This window comes from Helicoverpa armigera, chromosome 1 (assembly GCF_030705265.1).
Source record: "Helicoverpa armigera isolate CAAS_96S chromosome 1, ASM3070526v1, whole genome shotgun sequence".
NCBI classification, from domain to species: Eukaryota; Metazoa; Arthropoda; class Insecta; order Lepidoptera; family Noctuidae; genus Helicoverpa; species Helicoverpa armigera.
In genome coordinates this window covers 6,268,084-6,291,651 of record NC_087120.1, presented here as the reverse complement: position 1 = coordinate 6,291,651, position 23,568 = coordinate 6,268,084, and the positions used below count along the sequence as shown (strand labels likewise).

At 33.8% G+C, this 23,568-nt stretch overlaps 2 protein-coding genes across 3 annotated transcripts; one reads left to right on the top strand and one right to left on the bottom strand.

The window, feature by feature from the left end:
- The first annotated feature begins 436 nt into the window (after window positions 1-436).
- Window positions 437-15,215, top strand: LOC110377818 (clavesin-2). Its single transcript, XM_021336842.3, has 7 exons — window positions 437-555; window positions 10,772-11,000; window positions 12,187-12,346; window positions 12,836-12,897; window positions 13,113-13,306; window positions 14,080-14,196; window positions 14,438-15,215. The coding sequence occupies exons 2-7, from the start codon at window positions 10,787-10,789 to the stop codon at window positions 14,696-14,698; spliced, it is 1,008 nt and encodes a 335-aa protein (XP_021192517.1). The 5' UTR covers window positions 437-555; window positions 10,772-10,786; the 3' UTR covers window positions 14,699-15,215.
- Window positions 15,216-15,348: 133 nt separating this feature from the next.
- LOC110377816 (peptidoglycan-recognition protein SB2) lies at window positions 15,349-23,299 on the bottom strand. Of its 2 annotated transcripts, none has more exons than XM_021336840.3 (5): window positions 23,103-23,299; window positions 22,162-22,365; window positions 21,795-21,982; window positions 19,453-19,597; window positions 15,349-19,088 (listed from the first exon to the last, which is right to left on the bottom strand). In XM_021336840.3, exons 1-5 carry the CDS (start codon window positions 23,122-23,124, stop codon window positions 18,892-18,894), a joined length of 756 nt encoding a protein of 251 aa, XP_021192515.3. In that variant the 5' UTR covers window positions 23,125-23,299; the 3' UTR covers window positions 15,349-18,891. The 2 variants fall into 2 exon arrangements, with proteins under 2 accessions (XP_021192515.3, XP_021192514.3); XM_021336839.3 differs by lacking the exon at window positions 23,103-23,299 and adding an exon at window positions 22,569-22,725.
- Between the last annotated feature and the right edge of the window lie 269 nt (window positions 23,300-23,568).

Here is a 23,568-nt window from a genome sequence, read left to right as displayed (position 1 = left end):
ACGTAGGATACTTACCTACATTCTACCAAAAATTTATTATAGGTACATCTAAGAATTAGGTACAACAATTTTAAAAAACTATTTATCAACCTGGGACTGCATTTATTTCGGGGTTTGTTGACAAGATATAAATAAGTTTCATTCTAAAGCTCAGGTTGAATAGGATTAAAATGTTTTGATGAGTTTATTATTTACAGGTAACGCATGTAATAAGATCTACAATCATGTAAAAACACATCTACAATGAGCAAGTATTACATAAACGAGGATCTCCACCCAAAACACGCATAGGCACGTTTTAATTGCGTATTGTCTAATTAAGAATCAGTGCAATAAAATTAGTAGGTCGTGCTAATTTGGAATCAAAAGTTGGTCAGTAGAAAGATGTTTTAAGAATGGCCGATTTCGAAGTATGCCTGTAACGTTATTGCACAGTTTCTGTAATGATAGTAGAAGACGAAGGCGCCGACTGCGCGTGGGACATAACGCGTTTGTGCGTCGACGAGCTCACTGCAGCCACCCTGGCGGATTACTTACGAGCCAAACATATTTTACGTGAGTTTTTTTTTATATTTTTAGACGCGCCATTTTTTTTTTGGTTCAATAAAATTAAGGCTTTTTTGCCAAAAAAAAAAATTTTTTTTTTATAATCTCGAGGAAAATCATATCAAATCATAATATTAATATTTTTAATAATTTATTCTTATTCATGACAAAAATAATATCAAGAAAATAAGTTAAAATTTACATTGACGTGTTCAATTAAATAAATGTGCACGTGCTTGTGCCGGTTGACAACAATTAAAACTAGAACCTACCTATGTACTTCGCCACGTTTTTTACCTCTATTAAGTATAAGAAATAGATATACTTAATACATGCAATTAATAGTTACATAGTAGGTACATAGATGCAGATACGCGTTGAAGTTGTCGTCTTAAGATTTTATTATGACTAACAACTAAAAAAAATGCAGGATTGCGCTTAGATCAGGAAGCCCCGATTTTCAATAGAATTCGAGTACTTTCAAACCAAAAGGTTTAATTGGAAATAATACATCCTTTGATAAAATGTTGATTACATTATTAAAAAAGGACAAAAAGTGACTTCTTACTTACTAACTTTACTTTTTTTGTATTTTTTTCTATAAATCTAACTTCTGTTTAGAAGTTTTCAGGGATAAATACTACCTATCTACAAAGAACAGCCATATTTTCAGAAATAAAGCCTAACATTACGTTACCAACTTATTTCAAACTTAGATCTTGATAACATGCGTGTCGGTAACCACTAACAAGGTCTAATGATAGCCAAAATTTCAAATTTACACAATAACTCAGTTAAACACGTCACATATGCAAATTTTTCGAAGCAAAGCGGGTCAAACATGTGAAATAACTTTTTCTTGATATCGATATTAGGTAAAATAGGACTGTGTGTGTGTTGCACAAGTCGGTAAAATGCAGCCTTTGTTTTTGACTTTTCGCTTGTGTTTATAATTTTAGCTTAGAAAGAAGTTTATATATAGAAATTTATATGGTGATTATAGTTTTACCTCTTAATTATTGTTAAATGTGAAATTAAATCGCTAAGATTTAATATCTAAAATCAGACGGATTTGAAAAGATTCTGACATAAGGTACGGCTTGTTAGATGACACCAAATTAAACCTGCAGCTCTCTTGATACGAAGAGGCTTCAGAAGTTTCAGCGTCTTTTTATTATTTATATATTTCAACATTTTATTGTTCGCATTTAAGTGTGTTCTTGTCTAGTGGGGTAAATAAGTAGGTATATTTTTTATCGACAAACACAAAACCTCTTTTATGAATACGCGGAAAAGCAAATACAGGTATACTTGAACAAATAACAAAGCTAATATTGATCGCGCTCGTGAAGCAACCTTATTATTTGATGATTCTATAATAAGGCCGGATGAAATCAACCGGGAATTTTGTAATCTAACAAAATAGAATTTTCGAGATTCAACGAAGTCGGCGTTTTGTTAGATATTCATTTAAGTTGGCTACGTTGTGAAAATTAGGATATTGGTGCAACTGCAACATTCTAAAAGGAGGTAGCATCATGCAGATATTTATGTTGTTATTATAGAGTACAAGCCGATTTCCCGTAGATACAACCTTGACCCGTTGAATAAAATATAGCCTATGTTACGCGGGAAGAGTGTAGCTTTTCTACAGTGAAGGAATTTTCCAAATCGGATCAGTAGTTTCGGAGCTTTTAGGGTACAAACAAAAAATGTTTTTATTTATATAGACGAAGTTGAAAGAACCTTGAAAAGTACCTATTTTGATTTGGAACGAACCTCGACAGCAATTTGTAACTATGATGTATCTGTTATGGAGATTAGTAAGGTAGGGCGGAACACATAAATTAAGATTTTATAGTTCACCGTGGATTATGACACAAAATTTAACAATGACCCAAATATTTCGGCCAATGCCGTCGATGGATAAACGGCTATTTTAATAACTATGGCTTGTATGGGCTGCGCTTTCGATTTTTTATTGAAACGTCTTTAAATTACAAATTTTGAGTGGCCTTGTGTCTCGTCTTTAATTATTACCAACTCATCTAAACAGAAAAAGCTTCATAAGGAATAACAATGTGCATGTGAATTGTAAACAGACGTATGCTAAACAAAAAACAGTGTTTTGTTTTATTTCGATTTCACATTTTAACAATTAATTTACGTAATTACGCCTAATGATAATTTTACAAGTTATTAAAATGTTATTAGGTAGTTACATAACAACATAATAAACGCAAAGCTAGACAATAGACAATTTAAAGCTAGACAACTTAAAGTATTATTAAAAGCTGCTACTTATTCACTGCACACGAATTGCATCTAATAAACTAAAAGGCAGTACTTCTAACGCATTATCTGCAGTTAAAGCCCCGTCATTAATCTAGTTGCTATGAATAGAGGTACTATCCACCTACCTAAGATTTTGTTGATACCAACAAATACTAAGTACGTACCAAATGTTGCAATTTAGGCACATATACATTACGAAAATGCGTTTATGTTCGTTACATAATTTAAAACGGGGTCTCCTAGCGTGACTCCGTAATATGTATGAATCAACAGTGTTGTTTGTTTGTACCCATAGATGGAAGCCGAGCCCAGAACTCCTGGCTTTGTTTAATTAACGGTACCCAATCAGCACGACAAAAATGCCTTTAAGTTATCTTTCCATCGGTACTGTCCAAAAGACATGCTGATTAATTGTCTTTTACTGATCAATCATTATTAAACCTTCAATCAAAATTGCTTACCTACTGTTTATTGTACATATGTGCTTACAATATCTAAAACTCAATTATAGGGAAATGTACGACGAACACTTTCGGTAAAAGCAAATTTGACTAAAATGAACGAGGCTCGTGGCTCTACATAACGTATCTTAGAAATCACGTCAATTTCAAAAAATATACTAAGAACGTGTAAATTGGCTTCACATTTCCAGGTTGTTGTGGTTTATAAGTATTATCATAATAACTACTATTTATAATTGCCAGCTATTTAATAGATACATAAGTATGTGAGTAGTTATATAGCTAAGTGTTGTTATTACCAGGTCATCTTTATTTACGTTATACATTATTTATTGCGGATTTCTAAGAAGTCATTCCGAGGTAATTTCCTGGCATCGATTTTAACACAATAACAATCTTTTGAGATTTCAAAGGTTAAGAAAAAATGTAACCGGAAAATAACTGAACATCTCATAGGACTCACAATATTATCGAGGTATTCAACCTCATTGTGAAATAGGAAATGCATATTAAGTCTTTTGATTTATTTTCTAATCATTAGGTAGATACTGTTGTTTTGTTTCCGATATTCCCTAGTTTCATACTAACGTGTATTGGTACCTATCCAATTATGGCGTGTAGTATAACTTATTGCTAAGGGTCAATTTTTCAATCATCAGCTAATTTCTATCTGAGGAATAAATGACATATTTTCCATACCAAAGGTTGACGGCTTTGGTATGCATCAAACATATTCTGCAGATAAAAGTTATCTGCCGATTGGAAAATTAGCCAGATTAGATAGTTTTTATTGGGAATCTTCCTGCTCATCCATGTAACATTTCCAGTGTATCTGCTTTCGTATGACAAAATCTTGAAACCTATAAAAGGTTACGTGAACTATGTAACTTAAGAATTACTTATGCAGTGACGCGTGGTTTGCAGTCCTACTTTATATTGAATATTTCCTATAAACTAAGGCTGGGACCTGTTCGAGCTGCACTCCAAGGTTAGCACTAGAACTTGTTCTATAGATTTAATCGAGTCAATACTAAGACTGCATTTTAATTGGCTGATGCTTGAACCGTGTGTGATCGACTCCCGTGCAGTTCTCAAGTAAGTCGATTTTTTATGAGATCTTTTGGATCTCTTGATGGACAATAGGTACTTACATAAGTTCTTTTCTTGACCATGAGAAGAGCACTGTGTCTTTGAATCCAGTATATTGTACAGAGAAAAAATTGATTCCTTCTTTCAACTAAGTTTATTACCATATGTGAAAGATTTCTGTACTACTACGGTACTCCGGTGTGAAAAAACTTTCAGAAACGAAAACCAAAATGAAGTTTATTACGTATTTTTTTAACATTTTGCCTCATCGTAAATGGCTCGTAACTTCTCTTAATTACGCATTATTATTGTCTAGATTGCCATTTAGATAATTCTGTTATAAAATGTGATGTAAGTGGAACGCATGTCCGATCCGGATTTAGCCAATACTTAACCGTTTTTGAAAAGAATTATACACACCTACTAACTTATCTGTTACTTATTTCTTTATCTAAATAAAAAAAATGGTTGAATCGTTTTCAGCGAATTTTCGCTGTAACTAAATCTATTATTTTCGTTATGTGTTTTAACGTTTCATACCTAGTAAACAATGCAAATTAAACAGTCTACGACAGTTGGCCCGATATTTGGAAAACAATATTTAAAATAAAATGCGATTTCAATCAAAGTTCTAACTCTGTCTGATACCGGCAATTCCGGATTCTATGATACCATTCCATACCTGATTAAGTATAGGTAATCTCGAACAAAATGTCGGCCTATTTAACGTTTGTAGTGTGCGGCCGAGCTCAAAATCTTTTTACTACTGGAATTTTAGTAGGTACGTACTGTGACTATCATTCACGTAACAAGAGCATAAGGCTTTATGAGTAACTTTCTCTTAGGTATAATGTAACAAAATGTACTAATAAGGATGCTGTTTTTCGTCACGTCAGTTTTTTGCGTCCTACTTAGAATGTTCAGTGATAAATTTTGGCTCGTAACTGTTTACATATTTGGATAGAAGCACGGCATGAGGTGTGAAAATAATAACAAGAAGAGTAAGTTAATATACCAAATGTAGTGTTTGTTCAAAGGTACCTAAATCTATATTTAAATTAATTACCTACCTATATCATGAAAATATCATTAATTTCTCGAGGTTACGTCCGCGTCCCCGGGTAGGTACTTCTTCCTGTATCCCGATAAAATTGAGTTTTGACTTTACACCTTAGCCGTTTTTTAATAGAAACCAATAGGTATGTTTGTAATTAAGGCAAGTGCTTAATATAGTTTCTATAGTGAGATCGGTGAAGACGAGCCTTAAGTTTAAGGAAATATGAAAGTCATACAAACAAACAATGCGTTTATTTGCTTCATTGATTTACACTTAGAGATTGAACGGTGCTGTAATTCAAACCTCCGTAGATACGATATTCTAAAAAAAAAGACTAGGTACAACAACTTGTAATTCAAAATTCAGTTCCAACCGTCTTCAGTATTTGACCTAAGTATCTGATGTTTTGCTTCCTGAAGATAAGAATTTGTCATTGCTTGTATGGAGCTACATTCGAAATTGTATCTGTAACAAAATCAATAGATAGATAGAATATTCGGACTATCCGATATTGAATAATTAAGAACTGTTCAGGCATGTGCAATAGTTCCTTCAGGATGAGAGATAAAATCGCGTGAAACAACGAATAAAGTTCAACAGAACATTTCACCATAATATCTACCATGACTAAATAATATTACTAAACAATTAATGAAGTGTTTAAATCTTATTAACTGCATGAAATTTTTAGCCACACTGATCATACGATTTAATTGATAGAGCCAACATATGACACGGTGAAATTAAAGAATTAATTTCTGCTACTATTCTGCACAGTTATTGAAGAATCGTGACTGTATCAGAAATGTCAGGGAGATTTTTTTTTTTCTGTAAATGTTGATACTTGGGTAAGTACTAAATAATGTACGATGGAATGTAAACAAAATCAACTCATACCTACGTTGAAATCTAGACATTACTTAGGTACACTTATATTCCTTGGGATTTGAGATGGCTAAGTGGATTTACTTATTGAAAGGAATCAAATAAATAGTTTTCAACTTTTCCGACTAGGTACCTAATAAAGTATTTTTGGACTTGTAACCTTGGTTTTATATATAATGATTCTGAAAAAATTCAAAGGATTGCGCAGATTACATAATATTATTATGTTAACGAGTTTTTTACTTGCGAACAAACATTTGCCATTGTGTAGGAACTTTGCGCTTTTTTGCCTGTTCTAATATTAAACAAAACAGACAAATATTTAGCGACTAAATGTTATTATCCGCCGAAATCATAATTATAGAATATTCTAGATACTCCGACAGTATCAACTTTAGTCGTGCAACGGGAAACATTAATTGCCCGGCTTCCAAAGATAATAAACTATTCAAGCACACGTAGAACTCTACAACGGACACAATACCACTACAATTCAATTCACCCGCGAACGAGTTCGTGTCTAATTGAAGGTCAACACAAAAGGTAAAAGCTAGAAATTAATTAAAACATTAATAGATAATGATACACCTACAGCCCAAAGCCAGAAGTGAGTCATTTCAGTTACACAGCTATTCATGAAAGCACGGCTTCTTCAATTTCACGATGTTGACCTTAAAAATTAATTGTATAATTTTTATTATATTATTGAATATCGCATCTATACACAGTCTTTCGTGTGATGAATATCTGGAACTCCCACCTGAAAATAAACTGACCAAATCTGATTTAGAATCAATGCCGCCAAAGGACGTAGTGCAATGTCTACTACAACTGGGAAAGGAGCGGCTGCCGCTGCCTGAAGCAGAATTCGTTTGGAAGTCAATAATCAAACATTATGATGGCATCGCCAACATTCCAGATGAGAAACTTGGTATTCTGCACTGGATCACTATCGCTATACCCCCGGAAGACTACTCAAATATGACGCTAAGCGACATTGATGTTGTCCAAAACTTTGGTCTGAATTACAATTTGAACGAGGCGCAACTTTCGGCTCTGGCTACGCGGGTCCTAGAAGACTTTGCGTCGAAAGAACCGGAGGACTACACTTATTACGATCTTACTGCAATTCGTCAAATACTTTGTGCGTTTAACAGGAGTGTGATAGCGAGGATTCACCCGTCATCGTACAGGGAAGCATCCATGCAGATTGGCAAGCTTGAGAACTGTAACCCCGAAGCGATGTCCGGATTCGCAATGCTGGCAGTCCAAAAACTGGCATTTGGCCCCATCGAAGGTTGGTCCCAGGAAACCGTGAATGTAATTGGAAAAGTTGCTGACTACTTACCTCAAGAATATCTAAATAAAATCAGAGCTCAACCAACTAAAGCTTCGAAGAATCATTCTTAAAGATTGTGTGTCTTTATTAAGATCACCATCCAAAATTGAGTCATTGATAAAAGCTCAAAAAATTTTCGTGTTTTAGATTGGATGATTACCGTTGATCTAACATTTACTTTAAGCTTTAGTTTAAAGGTTTGCCCAAAGTATCTCGGACACTAAAAGCTGACTAGATATCCTTGGACTAGAACGTATAGGACACAGAGTCAATGTACGGAGAAGAGCGGAAAAAAATATTTGGCACTACAGTATTTATTGGCGAATAATTTTTTATCATCTCTACCGTTTATACAGTAATGTGTTTACTGCGTGTTTACTGTTTTACAAGTAATATTCATAAATGCTGCCTTACGTGAGTGATACATACTTATCGATTTGTAGAACAATGTCTTAGCCTTCGATACATTTGCCAACAACTTGATTTAGTAATGTGGCCTTTTGTAAACAGGACGTTTAGTCAATAACGATACCTTTCAGTGATTTACTTTGTAGACTATTTTCATGTAACATACGTGTCTCAAACTATTATGCAGATATTACATCGCAAAATATAGCACGAGCTTAAATAGACAAGATTATTTGCTTAATAATTGACATTAACGATAGAGTCGTTTTGTGTGTTTAGTTATTCAAATAACGTATTCATAAATTACGTATCTTTAAATGATTTATGGTACGAAGTAGGCATGTTGGTATTAATAAATTACATAAATAAATCATCGTGTCTTAAATCATCTCCACTTAACCCACCTGTCGGCAGCGTGAGCAAGCTGTGACGTCACTTGAGTAACCGCACTGTTGACTCACCAAGTGAAGTGAAACCTATCATCAGCATTCTATTAAACCACATGCCCGGGAAAATTGCAGCTAAGGGAAAGTTAAGTACAATAAAACAACAGTAAGACAATAAGCTAATTTCTATTACTTAAAATACGGTTTGCGATATCAATGGTTGAGTATAGTGATGTAAAAGTTAATAAGGCACGACGGTGACGTTGTGAAACTTGCCGGCAGCTGGTGGATCACTGTTACTACACTCGCTTGACATTCACCCACGCTCAATAACTATATCAATGGTTGAAGGCGCCCACTTATTGTACCAGCTCGTCTATTGTTTAACAGACAAGGCTTTGTGCTCCAATAGTGCTTGTACGTTAAAATTACCTAAGCATTTGTTATGTAATATGGTATGAAGATCATTGTTAAGGAAGAAAGTGAATTTACTAGGGCAGTCGCTTGGGGCGCCGGATTCTGAAAGGCTCTATTAGAGCACTCGCAGCACCTAGGTTCTCTAGGTTCTTCATGTGACTCGCAGAGTAGGATTGTTAACAAATTTCGTCGAACCTGATATGCCTATTAAACAGAGTTGAAGATTTTTTTGGTCATTGCAGAGGAATCTATAAGATCCGTGTAAGATTGTATTTGACAAATGACAAAAAAACATTTATGGTGTATTTATATAACTAATTCTATGTACACTTTCAAGTTTAACAGCATACTTAAACCAGTCGTAAATTATCAACTTCAATATGACAAAACAAATATGAAGCATAGAAGAACAACGACTTATGGAAATAAACTTTACGAATATTAAAATTTATGGAATGAAAACGGAAAACAAATTGCGTCAATCTACTAAATTGGAAACAGAACAGAGAGATGATGAATCTTATAATATAAAAATGAATCGCAAAATGTGTTGGTAAGCGCATAACTTAACAACGCCTGGACCAATTTGGCTAATTCTTTTTTTGTTGTGTTTGTTATTGTCAGGAGAAGGTTCTTATGAAAAAAAATAGGGTAAAGTAGAGAAGTCAGTTGACGGGAGCGAAGCCGCGGGCAAAAGCTAGTATTTAATATAAAAAAAGAAACAATAGAATAGTTCAAAAGATTTTTAAACTTCTTTTCATTGAAAGCGAGACGATTTTTCCTATCTGACAGAACATGGTGATCTTTCAGGATTTGATAACAAATGTAAGGCAAATATTTAATGACAGGATGTGTGAGGCCAAAGGTATTGTTTATCTACAGAAACACGCATTTACCGAATTGTAATTAAGTAGGTATCAATAAGTTCTAGTTTATGCTCAAGGTGTTGTAATAATTGCTCTGTTTTAATTTTTATCTAATTGTGGTTTATCTGGTGCGTTCAATGTACTTAATACAAATCAAATCAATGATACTTCTTACGTATATTTTTTTATTAGACTGTGCCTGTGTAGGCACTCTTATAAAAGCTTCTCATAGTCTGAAATTCCAGCTTTTGCCTAGCGTAAATTAGTTAGAAGGTTAACCTACCCACAGTTGTCAAACGCATTTCGTCAATCGAACATAGACCTTCAACAGCAACGATAACGTTGAATATCTAAAGGAAATTTGACTGATAGCCGTAGGATGATGTACTGTCTGCACCTACTTGCAGCATCTAGTCGGTTCTCTGAACAATATTTTTAGGTAGATTCATATTGCTCACACCAGACAAATACCTACTCAAGAAATTATAAAAATAAAGTAACAATATGGTAGGAAAATATATAATGAATAATTGCTATAAAAACTATTGGTGACATCTTTATCAGTCTGAAGTCGGTTTCTTTAATGTTTGTGTAGGTAGGTAATACCTAAATACTTATTCAAAATTGACATTTGAAAGGAAGTACCATTTTTCATTTTAATCCCTGTCTGGCGACTTAAGTATTTCTGTGAATCTTAAGTTTTTTAAACCTTTTAGCTAAATGCCGAAGAAGTCCATCTACTATCATCTAAAATTTAAATAAGTAACTACCTACTTGGCTGTTATCAGTTTTAGAAATTATAATATAAATCTATCTGTCTTATATATCCTCCGATTTCCATCACAGTGAGCTTATGTAGATACCGTACCCGCACCTACTAAGTATGTATCTAGTTTACGGTTTAACGGATTTACTCGCGTTAAGTATTTGTCGTTCTCATTGTCCACAAAGGTTTAACTTATATAGGTAGAGGCATATCGAGCAAAATTTCCCGTACTTTACGATCCCATTTTTTGTTACAGAAAACCCTAAACAAAATGACAACTGCAAGTATGCTCCTGACTGTGACAACAACCTGGAATGTTTCTACCGACAAGATCGACAAAGAAGGATGCTTGGGGCTTGGAATAAAGCATGTCACTGCTGAGGCCGCCAAGGAAGTCCGCGAGAGCCCATCGACTAAGGAGCAGGCGTTGGCCATCATGAGAGAGTGGATACAGCAGAATATTGATATCAAAAACGTCAGGCTGGGTAAGCACAATAATCATTAATCATAGCATTTTTTTTTTAATAATTTTAATAGCTGGATACAAGGATACAACTTTGGGAGTCTTCTGCTTTACGACGATGATAAACTCAGCTATAAAATCCTTTTCATTTGTTTGTTTGTCTCCTATTATTTTTATTTCGATATTGTGTGATGAAATAATTTCGAAAATACTGTGAAACTGATAGAGACCAACAGACTTTTCCTAAATACCAAGGACGAACTCTTTATCTGTTTTGATATTTTTTTGACAAACCGGTCTATTATTACTAAATGGATTTTTATATTGATATTCATATTTACAAAGGTGCAAAGCTGAACAAAACAAAATAATTGCGAAAAACTAACGTGTTAAATGCTTGATTAATTTTACCTTGATTCAATTATAGCGGTTAATTATACCTCCGAATATCTGAAGAGAAAGGCTTAGATTATTCACGAGTAATCACGAATTAAATACAGAAGGCTTATTGAATCATTATCATTAAGCTATCAACTAAGTACTTACGATTAATGAACATACGAATTAAAATGTTAATCAATACAGACTAATCTATCGATTTCATCAACATACAAAAATAGAAATAATATCAGAATTAGAACACCTATTAATATCCTAGATTTCTTTTCAAAATACGTCGATCCGCATACGGTCTTAACATGAAGCGTGTAACTAAGTGGTTAATGACATGCAATCGGTTCACACACTCAATGTTTATACACATTATCATTTAAAACCAGTTTCGGCAGTGCGTGAATATTCATTCATACATTTATCTTGCAATAATTCTAACGCAACATTATAGTAGGCTAATATTGCAGAAAAATGGTGTGAGTAATGGTTTGTAACAAATATTATTGCACGGCCTTCTGGTCTGATTTAAAATGGTCAAATAGCCGAGGGGCAGATATAATCTATAAAATGTACCTAGGTATATTGGTTTAATTGCCCGCGATATTGCATACGATTGATCAACATAAAAACGATGAATGGGACTCGACATCTTGGCTTGCATAGATTCAAAATATTTGGATGGCTATATTAAGGACACTTTTTTATGAGTGAGAAACTGCAAAAAGACTCTCCTTTTTAATTTTCACAACATAAGTAAGCGCGCATGGAGACATAATAGTATCATAATACAAGCTATAATAACCATTTTTTTACAGATGAATCGTTCCTACTTCGGTTTTTACGTCATAAGAAGTACAGCATTCCGATGGCCCAACAGACTCTCCTAAAATACTTGAGCCTCAGAAGATATTACCCAGAAATATCCAAGAACCTTGATTGCGATGACCCTAAACTACGGGATATTCTCAACAACGGGTAAATATAATATACTAATGTACATTGTTTTGTATAAACTCACATAACTGGCTCTATGTAATGTAGCAATAAGTACTGTAAATAATTGCTTTTAAATTGTACAAACAAAATAGACCACACCTAAAATATTTGAGGTACACATACCTACGCAAGTTTTAATGAGAAATACACGAGACAATTGACTTACGCAATTCAGTGGACAGGGTAATGAAAATAGGCAATTAAAATAGGGTCCCAAACTGTAACAAAGCTAACCCACTAACATGGTTTCATAAGGTAGTGCCTGAGTTACGTAACAAAGCTTTATTTTCGTTATGCGTGCATATCTGTCTACATCTGATGTGACACTAGAAAGTTCTCACGTACTACCAACAGCCTTGAACTTTGTCTACTGTCTCATGTTCCCGCATTGCGAATACATCTCTTATGTAATTTCTCTCTGTGATATAATTCCATCTTGGAATTTCATAACCATTTCCTAATTTCAAGGTACATAGTGGTTTCACCGGTTCGAGACAGCAAGGGTCGCCGGGTCATCGTTTACAATATGAGTAAGGAGATTTTTGTTAAGTATGTCGTAACAATAGTATGCATGCGATGCAACTGCGAAAATCATCTTAATTATATCAGTAAAAATATTTTGCGAAATATGGACTGCGAAGTTGAAGTATACCATATAAGACTGGATTTATTGGACATGTCTTTAAGCTGCGCCATTTTCTTTCTCTTGAGAGTCGCGGGCTTGAAATTGGGATATTCTGTTTAGACAAATTCAACGCTAACAAGTACAACTGCTGGGACATGTGCCGGGCCCACATGCTGGTGTACGAGAGCTTGCTGGAGGACTCCTTGGACCAGATGTGCGGGTACGTGCACGTGGGGGACGGCAGCGGAGTCACCGGCGCACATATCACCACCTGGAACCCCACAGACTTCGCCCGCCTCATGAAATGGGGAGAGGTAATGGACCGTAGAATAAATGCAATTTTACTACCATTGTGAACACATATGCCACCAAATTACCTTTAATTTTAATTCCCTTAGAAGAAAACATTCAAGTGCCAAATTGCATTAGTTCTTGGATATATTCAAGTAGGTATGTGAGGCCAACCAAATTGCAATTCACTTTCTTTACCTTCGTTGAGCTCAAAGTCCGCCAGATTTGTAAGTCAAAAATATTTCAGTGGGAATGGGACGAGAATCGATGTTGAAATTGGCCACACTGTACACACCTATCTATCTACTTATCTAGTACGCGTTTTCCTATTACATAAAAAGGTAGTTGCCCACTGCTTGGCGAACAAGGGGAGCAAGGCCACGTTTTCACTGATGATGCAAAGTCTAGAGAAACTCATAAAAAATACATTTTTGTGTAATACACTGACTCAAAGGTCATCGAAATTATGTTCCTACACACGATACGATAGTTTAGTAAGAAAATAGTTTAGATATAAACGTTCCTAGGTGTTTGGCTTTACTATCTTGTAGCTTTTTCTTTCATAATTAATGGACCTTATTACCTCAAACTATTGTCTCGAATGTTATATCATTAGCCTAAAGATAGGTCAGTGACCCACAAGAGTAAAGTGTTAATGTGTGTTACAGTAGGCCCTGCAACTTAAAATTGCCTACGTCTATCAGTCGAGTCACGTAAGGAGGGCAAACAAACATGATCTGTGTACTCCCAAGCTATTCATTTACATTAATTAAAGTACCAACATTATGTGTTACAGCAATCGGTGCCCATGCGTCACAAGGAGTTTCACTGCGTGAATGTACCAAGTGCTCTCAAATATATCGTCGATTTCGCGATTAGCAAAGTCACGCCGAAAATGGCTGAGAGGCTCAACGTAAGTTTTTCAACGTTTTATATAATTATTGTTTTGGAGTGCATTTTGACATTGAGTGAATTTAACTATTACCTAATTGCAGTTGATTTATGGTTCTTCTGGAATCTGGACTATTCTAGCTCTCAAGACCGCATGAATCTTACTTATACTTTCCCTCCTTTATTCGTCTGTCGAAGTATTTTTGTTAGTTATCTATCAAAAGTCTAAAAAAATAATTAATAGAGTATCTATTTATTTTCAGATGCACACAAACCTGAAACAGCTGCACCAGCATATAAACATCGAGTGCCTCCCCACGGGCTACGGAGGACCACTGAAAATCGAAGATATGGTCAAATTCACCACGCAGATTGTCAACGCGCAGAGAAAGAAAGTTCTAGACCTCGACACAATGGAAATCATCAGTACCCGAGGCATTATTTCTTCAAGGAAACCCACCACCAATATAGTAAATGGCGACGTTTCGGTACAAGGAAGCTTCAGAAAGTTAGAGATAGATTAGATTAATTGGAACGTTAGAAAGATTTATTTTAAGCATTTAGTTTTTAGCCTGTGTCTGTGGTCTGTCTTCTGAATGGTAATAATGTAGACTGTGGACACCTATTTTATATTCTAGCACTGAAAATATTAGATATATTACGTTGTTATGTACGTCTGCTTATTAGTGAAATAATTGGATATTATAATAAAACTCTTACCTTCTTGGTTATTGTGTGTAAAAATTCTACTGAATGGAAATTAGAGAACCTTGAAGGTTATTCCAGTATGATTTGAAAGGAAAAGTGCATTTTCTTGACGACTAAGCTTTCGCTGGTGACTTTGTTTGTGTATTCTTCAATACATAACAAAAATATATTCGCCTCTACACATCTTGTGACATTCTCTTTTGTTTTGCCTTATAACAAAAATGTTAGATCCATGACAAATTACATGTATGAATTGTACGATATAGATACTTTAAGATATAGAAAAAAGATTAAAGGATTAATATAAGTTTTCATATAAATAAAAGGAACTGCGTATTTTTTTATTTTACCTAGATACCTTTCAAGAAATCCTTAATATCATGATTGCTTTAAAAGTAATTTTGTGACCCTAATCGAAATATGGGATGATAAAGAAGATGTTAGTTATCAAAATAATACTACAAGAGATATTTTAATATTTATATTAATAAACCTACAATAATATGAAGACACTAATCTACCGATATCACATCAATTATTATGATAATTATTTATTAATATATAATCATTCAATAAAATATTCCAATTCTGCTCATGTCATATTTGTCTAATTCATTATTCTGATGACAACATCGTGGCCGCTGTTTTAAAACGTTATTTAAACATAGAGCATTGTACTTATTTGACATTCCTTAAAGTTGTGCTTTGAAAGCCAGCTGCCGACTGCAACTGCCAACCGCACCTGCAGCGACTGCATGCAATCGGTCGATATCTGAGGGACGCCAAAACGGTTTCATGTAAATACATATAACCAGTGGCCGGTAGCAGTGGGCTGCTAGCATTCAAAACGTACCTTTACGCACACTTAATTTATAAGACTGTCACATCCTGGAATAATGTTAAGAAATGCGCCAAAACCTTAATAAACAACATTTACATGTACATACCTAAGTCCATATTTTCTCACTAATATTCTTGTGCGTTAGTACGAATAAGGCTTCAAATTCTTTTTCTTTTGGAATTTTGTCATTAACTCTAATTAATTACGACTTAATGAATATTTTGGTTAACAATGCTATTTTCATAAAGGGAATATTATTGAGTATTAAAAATTTAACATTTGACATTAAAAAATCTGAAAAAACGGTTCACTTTCTACTGTACTGCACCTAAGTCTACCTAACAACAATGATTGTTCCTAATTATTTCCGATAGCAAATTAACAAACAAAATATACATATACAGTTGTATCTTAACACTAAAATTATATAATATTGTGTATTCCATTACCATAACAACGTACATATTCTCACGCATCCCCAAAATATTTAAATAATTTTATATCTAAAAAAACGCATGCAGAAGCCGGTTATGGGAAAATTCCTATAACTTAATACTATTTATTTAAAAGTATCAGTTAAATAAAAACAATATACGTATACATACAATTTAACCTAGAAGTACATGCATCTTTTATTTCATTATCATATTTCGAAGGTTTAGGCCAGTAACTTTACTCCAAGTAATTTTCATACTATCTGCTAAGCTTAATAAGGTTTGAGAGAAAATTAATTGATATCATTAGTATTGAAACTCGCAAGTACTTATTACCTTTCAGTATTTAAACATTTTGGATAGGTCCTTCTTACTAGTATAGTAAGTTCAACTCAGTCGTGCGCGCGGCCTTATGTGTGGGTAACCCTTGTACATATACAGTGACTTTGTGTGCGTGACAAGAGGTATAGTCGGGTACAATACAGTTATTTAGGGTGTTTAAAGAAAAACAGTTATTACGTAATTTAATGTTTATTTATTTATAATGATTATGAATCGCTACTTGAAAAATAAAATGATGAATTTTCGGATTCGCTACTCTCCAAGGTGAATTATAAATTCTGACTCCATGTCAAAATGTCTATAGTATTCTTCTTTTTTCTTTTGTACATGTCGACAAGTATTACCCCACATCCCTTCATCAATTTGACTTAAACGTTCATTTATGAGTTTCATTATTTCCGTCTTATTTTGTCGACATTATGCGAAGCAATATAATTTTTTTAAATTCCCCACACATTTTGTTTACATTATTATACTAGATTGTACCTCTTTTTACATTCTTAGTCCACACTTTTATTTATTGTCCGCGTACCCCGAGCTAGAAAATATGTAAGGAGTATTTAATTCATCTTAGATATTTCACCTTATTTATTTCTTATCTATAAATATAACAACTATCCCCTTAAAATTAAATGGTAAAACAGGACAAGGAAATATCGCCTCGCGATCTCCAGTGTATGCTAACATTAGAGATTATTATTTAAAACTAAATAAACTTATAACAATTATATAAAATTAGAATTTAGTAACATAATAATATGAATCAGGTACAACCCGTGCCAATAAAGAATGGGATTAGAAATTGCGACAGCTGTATTTACCTCTCGCTCATACACTATAGCACATGAGCGAGAGGTGAATACAGCTGTCGCGATTTCTGATCCCATTCTTTATTGGCACGGGTAGTATATACATACATTTGAATCTTTTCTTCAATAACAATTTGAATAAATTAATACATTGAAATAACTTAGTCAATGGATAATTAATATTTATGATGATTGCACATAACATTCCACGGTAATATTATTTATAAGGTTGAGATCCTCAGCTAATAATATTAAAATATAACACAAATATTGTTGATAACGCGCAATGTGACGCGCGTTCAAATAAAAATCGCCTTTATTCCTATGTTGCAAAGGTTTATTATTGTACCCGCTTGCCTATTTGCGTTTAGTTTGAAGGCCCTACTTAAATATTTTTTCAATTCCTACCTCTAATCAACTAAGTCCATGTCGAATTAATTCGATTGGAATTATTATAAAATGTACTTGAAATCAAAAAACCTAAATTTAATTATCCTAGATATTCTTAATCCCTTTAAACTGAAACGTCCTTAAGATACAACTATGTTTGATTAATAAAAGCTTAAGCATTATGAATTAGAAATAACAAATACACCAACAAAATTTGCTAAACCATCTAGTAGGCTGTGTCTTCTGCAACGGACCAACCAGTAGCACTTATGAACATTTGGCTTAGGCCTTCATTAGGAAATTAAATAATGATAATTAAACAACATATTATATTGCATTTATAGGTATCCCGCCCAAAAGTCTGGGTATCCCAAAAAAACTCTAAATTTTCAAGACGTTTAGCAATTTCCTTAAATAAAATAACTACCTAACTAATTGTGATGTAAATAAAAAAATGGCAAAATTTATAACTAAAGAATTTTCTTTGGCTTATTTAAAACCTTTACCCATTTTAATTGATATTAAATTACATATAATTTTACTGTCATTAAGATGTCAATAATGAGTTACAGATTAAAAATAATATAAGTTATACTGAGAAGTCCAAGTAACTGTAAATCGCACGTTGAATAGAAATTGATTTATTTACGATTATTGTAGAGCTTTTCCATCTAAAAGGAGAGAATTCGAGAGAAAGAGTTACGAGATAAAAGAAAATTAATGAAAATTAAAGAGGGTTAGTAGGTATAGAAAGTAGAACATAGAAAGGAGATAATTATTATTTTATAGCTTCTGTCGTAATCGGTGTTTCATTAAACGTGCGATGGTCTCTTTGGCACCAAACTCAATCTTAAACTTATAATGTGAAAAAATACACAACAACTTACTAATCTACTTGACTATTTTATGAATCGTGATGAAATTGTGGTATGCTATAAAATCAAGCTAGTTTTTAAGCACAACGTTATGCTCTTAGAATTGTCACTATACTAATACAAATTATTCCCCGTGGTTTCACCCATATCTCGAGGCAACTATCCTCGCACCCGGATAAAAAGTAGCCTATGTCCTTTCTCAGGCTAGAGACTATCCATGTACCAAATTTCATTTAGTAGTTTTGTCGTGAAAGTCGGACAGACAAACAGAGTTACTTTCGCATTTCTTATTACATTAAAATATTTTGCTAAAATAACTTATATTGGATCTGAAAACTCACTGCTCCACTGAGGGAATGTTTTAAGGCTTTTTATAAGCGGAGCTGGGGTTTCATTAGTGTTTTTACCATAGATACGATACGTTGGGTGTAAATACTGTTGACTTACAGACGTAGCGAAGAAGTTTTTGGCTTCCTGCAGCTGTGATCGACTCGGTGGGATTTCGGTAAAATTACCTGAAAAAATAAAGTACATTTTTAGATATTGGTACACCTAAGGTCTTATATCATCTGTAAAATTGGAACAAAAACGGAAAGAAAATTTTAATACCAACTTATTTTTTCAAAACAGCAAAGGTGCGCTTTTAAAAATAGATTAAGCCAAGCCTTGGCCCAAGTCGTCACTTAAGTGGAGTGGTGGTGGTGGTGAAATGGAATGCTAATAAAGCATTGAGCATTGAATAGGTATGTATCTAAAGATAGGCGTATTTACCAGAATTTCTATTTTTCAAATAAATGCAGAGCCACAAGATACAAGCTAGGCTTAGTTTATGGCATGAGATGTTATCTATCATAATATCAAGCTATTTTTATAGCTTACCTATAAAGGCTAAGAGTAGTCCTGATGGGGTGTTCCTCTGAGTTTCTGGTAAACACTTGAGCCACCCGAGACCTTCGTAAGTCTGCCCGTTGGACGATATCAAAAAATTGTACCGAAGTGTGCTATTTGCCTCTGTAGCATTGTTCTGAAAGCAAATTACAAATATTAATTTAATTAGGTATTTAAAGCCACTGAAAAATATAATTTATTCTACCAACCTATCGTAAAAATAGCATTTCATATGAGTATGAATAAAAATACACTGTATTCGACATTCGCTTACAATTAATAGGTATAAAAATGGCCACAAGCGTTATTTTTTCCAAACAGTACCTACTTGATAATATTCTGCATATATTATATTAAATTTCTATACTTTAAAGGATATTTTATAAATATTCGCATCGGCTGTTGGTAGTAAAAATAATAACAGGGCAGTTTATTCAATAACTGCATTCGATAAGACTGCTGTAATGGGACATTGACGCGCAGGATAATAATTACATTGAGAGAGTTATTTATAGCGCATCAATGTTATAATAAAAAATATTTTTCACAACACACTCTTCGCATCGCTTTTAATTAAGTCAGATATCAATAGCAACATTACTTTTTTAGGGCTCAGAAACTAATAACACGATTTTAAAAAAATATTCACTTTTGGAAAGCTACATGAACCTCTGGTGCAGGGGCTATATTTTATCCCGCTACGGTCAGTGATTCCTTCGAGACGCGGGTGATATCGCGGGAAAACGGCTGGTTAAAATATATCATAATCGTGCCTACACAGACTTTTCGTTAATGGTATCAATCTATTAAAGGATAATGTAACTATCTCTGAGGATAGCTCAACTATCCCTCAGTAACTATACCTAAAATGTGTATTAATTGTGACTAACACATAAATATCAATTCAAGGCAGCAGGCATGTTATGTGGTCACGGTCAACCCGGGGATTTTTCCCACAATATTGATAATGCTTATCGGTAAAAATTTTTACAAACAAGTCTGTAATGTTTTCCCCCAACCCCATAATAATTATGTATAATCACAGTAACTAGAATATAGATTACAAAAGAATAGTAAAAAATATTATAATTAAGCTAATGAGTTTGTTTGTTTGCTATAGGACCGATATTACCTAAAAATTCTTTCAACGTTAGGTGGCCCATTTATCGCGGATAATAATAGACTGCTATTTATTCGGGTGCAAGCGACTTATCTATGTTTTACAGGTCGCGGGTGTAACCGATGGAAATTGCTAGCAGGCCATGTTTTACCTTGGTAAGGGAAATAGTTCTCCCGGCACGCATGCGGGTGAAACTATAACTACTAAACTATAACTACTAAACATATTATATAATTAGGTAGGTATTAGTGTGTGACCAAAGGCTTCAATCAATATGTCACGTGACGTGATATTGAAACTCAGTGACCGAAGCCAGCAAGAAGCATTATTGTGACTTGGCCGTGGACTTGTAACCTTAAACGAAGGGACCTTAAACTGAATAACTAAACAAGCAATTTTATCGCTCGATACTGCATAAGAGTGACACATCCGTCTAACAATAAAGCGCAGGCATATTGAGATATCAAAGGTAGTTGTGTACTCCAATTGCAATCTAAACTGAGACAAGTATTGCGAGCGTACGACCTCGCGAGGCTAAGTAATCGCATACCTACGAGTAAAATATACGCCCTATATTTTGGTAACAATATCCAGTTACTGCGGGTTTCAATATCGATCTATCCCTTGTTTTTGGATTACAGATTGACAGGTTAGAGACATAATTTATATGAAACTGATGTAAAACTTCAAAACCACGGATAGCCGATCATTGTAATCCGCAATTAAGTTACTTGCGAGTTCGGGTATTTCAAACAAAGTTAAGTTAGTACGTACTGACTGATTATTTGACAATAGACTCGATAAGTGCATAGTTATAAACGAGACGTAGATACACACAGATATGAAGATTTACTCGACAAATAAGACCAGAAGAATGTGTAAGGAAAACCCGTTTATTTGTTAACAACTTTTGAAACTAGAAGACTACTTTCTGAATGGTGAAAGTACCTCAAAGCTGCCAAAATTACGTCATAGTTTATCGAAGCAATAATAATTACCTAATATAAGATTGACTTTTACCTACTCCAAAACATAGATGTAGATAAAATAGGCATTAATTTGTGACATCTAATTAAATCAATTTATCTAGTATGCCATTTTTCTATACATGGCACAAGGTAATGTTTAATACGAGTAATAAATTAATTGGTCATAAAACTGTATATTGGAGGAAAACACGAGAAAAATACTAAAGCAATGAAACAAATATTACCTGCATGTCCTGCAGTAGGTTTGTACATGTCTCCGTACTTGAACATTGTTTGGTGTCCGTGTGAACGACCGTGACAGCCCTAAGTCTGTACGGGAAAGATCTCAATGCACTCTGGGAACTGTTACTAGGATCCCATTGAGATCTGCTCACTAATTGTAGAGGCATTTCCACTGGAGGAAGGACATTTTCTGAAAAATAAGAGAAGTACAGCATTGATATGGTCCTCTGGCAATAAAACACTTAGAATCCTCTTGCAAAGCTGTTTAAAAAAATAACAATCTGTTTTTATAATGTACTTAATACATTTTAAGCATTATCTTATATAAGCAAAGTGCAGAGAGTTATTAACGAGGCATAATGCACTTACCAGAGTCATTTTGTAAGACGAGGAGATAAATTCCAATTATGACACCAGAGATTAATATTATCAGCAACAAGCTAACTATGACTGTAGTCCGTGTGCTCCTTTCAGGTATGGTTTGAGGGAAGCGATGCAGCAGCGGCGTGTTTTCCGCAGGCCTTTCCACATTTTCTTCTGTATCATGATTTATGTTGTGTCTCGTCTCATGATCTACAAAACACTTTTTTACATAAGAAATAGTTTCACAATCCAATTCTTTCATATCCATTGTGCTAGTACAATAGTCACTTTAACTGGTAATGTGATCAACTGAATAAAGAGCTAACTGATAAGCCAGACTTCCCATTGTATCAACAACAATCATGGCAGGAAATGTACATGACATTAACAGATATAAATAAAAAAAGATTTACAGTTTAAATTGTGAAGCGGTAACTCCACCATGATGATTGATCCTACTAGACTTTAAAATAGTATTTTTTTATGAAACATTATTTAAAATTTCACAGTAAATATTTGTGCCAGTTATTAACCAATGTGAACATTTTCTGTATTCCAGTCGGTGGGATTAACAATGAAATGGATATGATGTCTGGTTATTACACATTTACGTACTTATCTATATCTGGTTTGTAGTGTGAGATCGGATCAAATAACATCATTACTCGAACTAAAGTATCATATTTAACGTAACTAGGTTTACCTATTGTTTTACTACATGCTTGTCTATTTGTTAGCACACTTTATTGTGAGAAAAACATTCATGAACCACCATTTTTTTGTTTTGAATTATTGTTCTTATAAGAATCTTGTATGATTTACAATAAATTACTCCTACTCGAATAGTAATTGTGTAAATGTTTGGAAATATTTTTATAACAAAATGTTAGTTTTCCCACTTTGGTACAAACAAAGACATAATTTTAATTAAAAATAATAAAACTTACCAACGGAATATAATGGCTGCATCTTTCCGAGTGAAAATTATTAATTAAGGTATTAATTACGTGTCCATAACTTACAAATTAATTATGGGGAATGTTGAAACAAGGAAAATATTCGTAAAACAGCTCTTTTTCGGAACTATGTTTTTATTTTGTCATTGTCATTCATGACACGGAAAACGTCATGGTTTAGGTCCCATGGAGTAAAAAGTTGCAATGGAGCTGGCACATCGAGCTTAGAAGCTGGCATTACATTAGTTTTTTTTTTTACATTAGCAGCCTATTTACAAAATGAAAAAAATTAAATTAATTATTTAAACTCCCCCTGTAAAGGTGTAGCTTGGTAAAGAATAAAATAATACTTAGCCAGTATAGCATTTTCCTAACAACAATTAATTTTCTTATTTACATTTCTAGTAAGAGTAACGTCAACCATAAAAATAATCCACTGCTCGGAACTAAGAAATTA

Bases quoted from the DNA above. Each gene is read 5' to 3' on its own strand.
- LOC110377818 (XM_021336842.3), top strand. From the start codon at position 10,787: ATGACAACTGCAAGTATGCTCCTGACTGTGACAACAACCTGGAATGTT. The intron at 11,001-12,186 runs GTAAGCACAATA...ATTTTTTTACAG, and splicing joins TATCAAAAACGTCAGGCTGG to ATGAATCGTTCCTACTTCGG. The intron at 14,197-14,437 runs GTAAGTTTTTCA...ATTTATTTTCAG, and splicing joins AAATGGCTGAGAGGCTCAAC to ATGCACACAAACCTGAAACA.
- LOC110377816 (XM_021336839.3), bottom strand. From the start codon at position 22,599: ATGGTGGAGTTACCGCTTCACAATTTAAACT. The intron at 22,366-22,568 runs GTAAATCTTTTT...AGTGTTTTGTAG, and splicing joins ACCGCTTCACAATTTAAACT to ATCATGAGACGAGACACAAC. The intron at 21,983-22,161 runs GTAAGTGCATTA...CTTATTTTTCAG, and splicing joins CGTCTTACAAAATGACTCTG to AAAATGTCCTTCCTCCAGTG.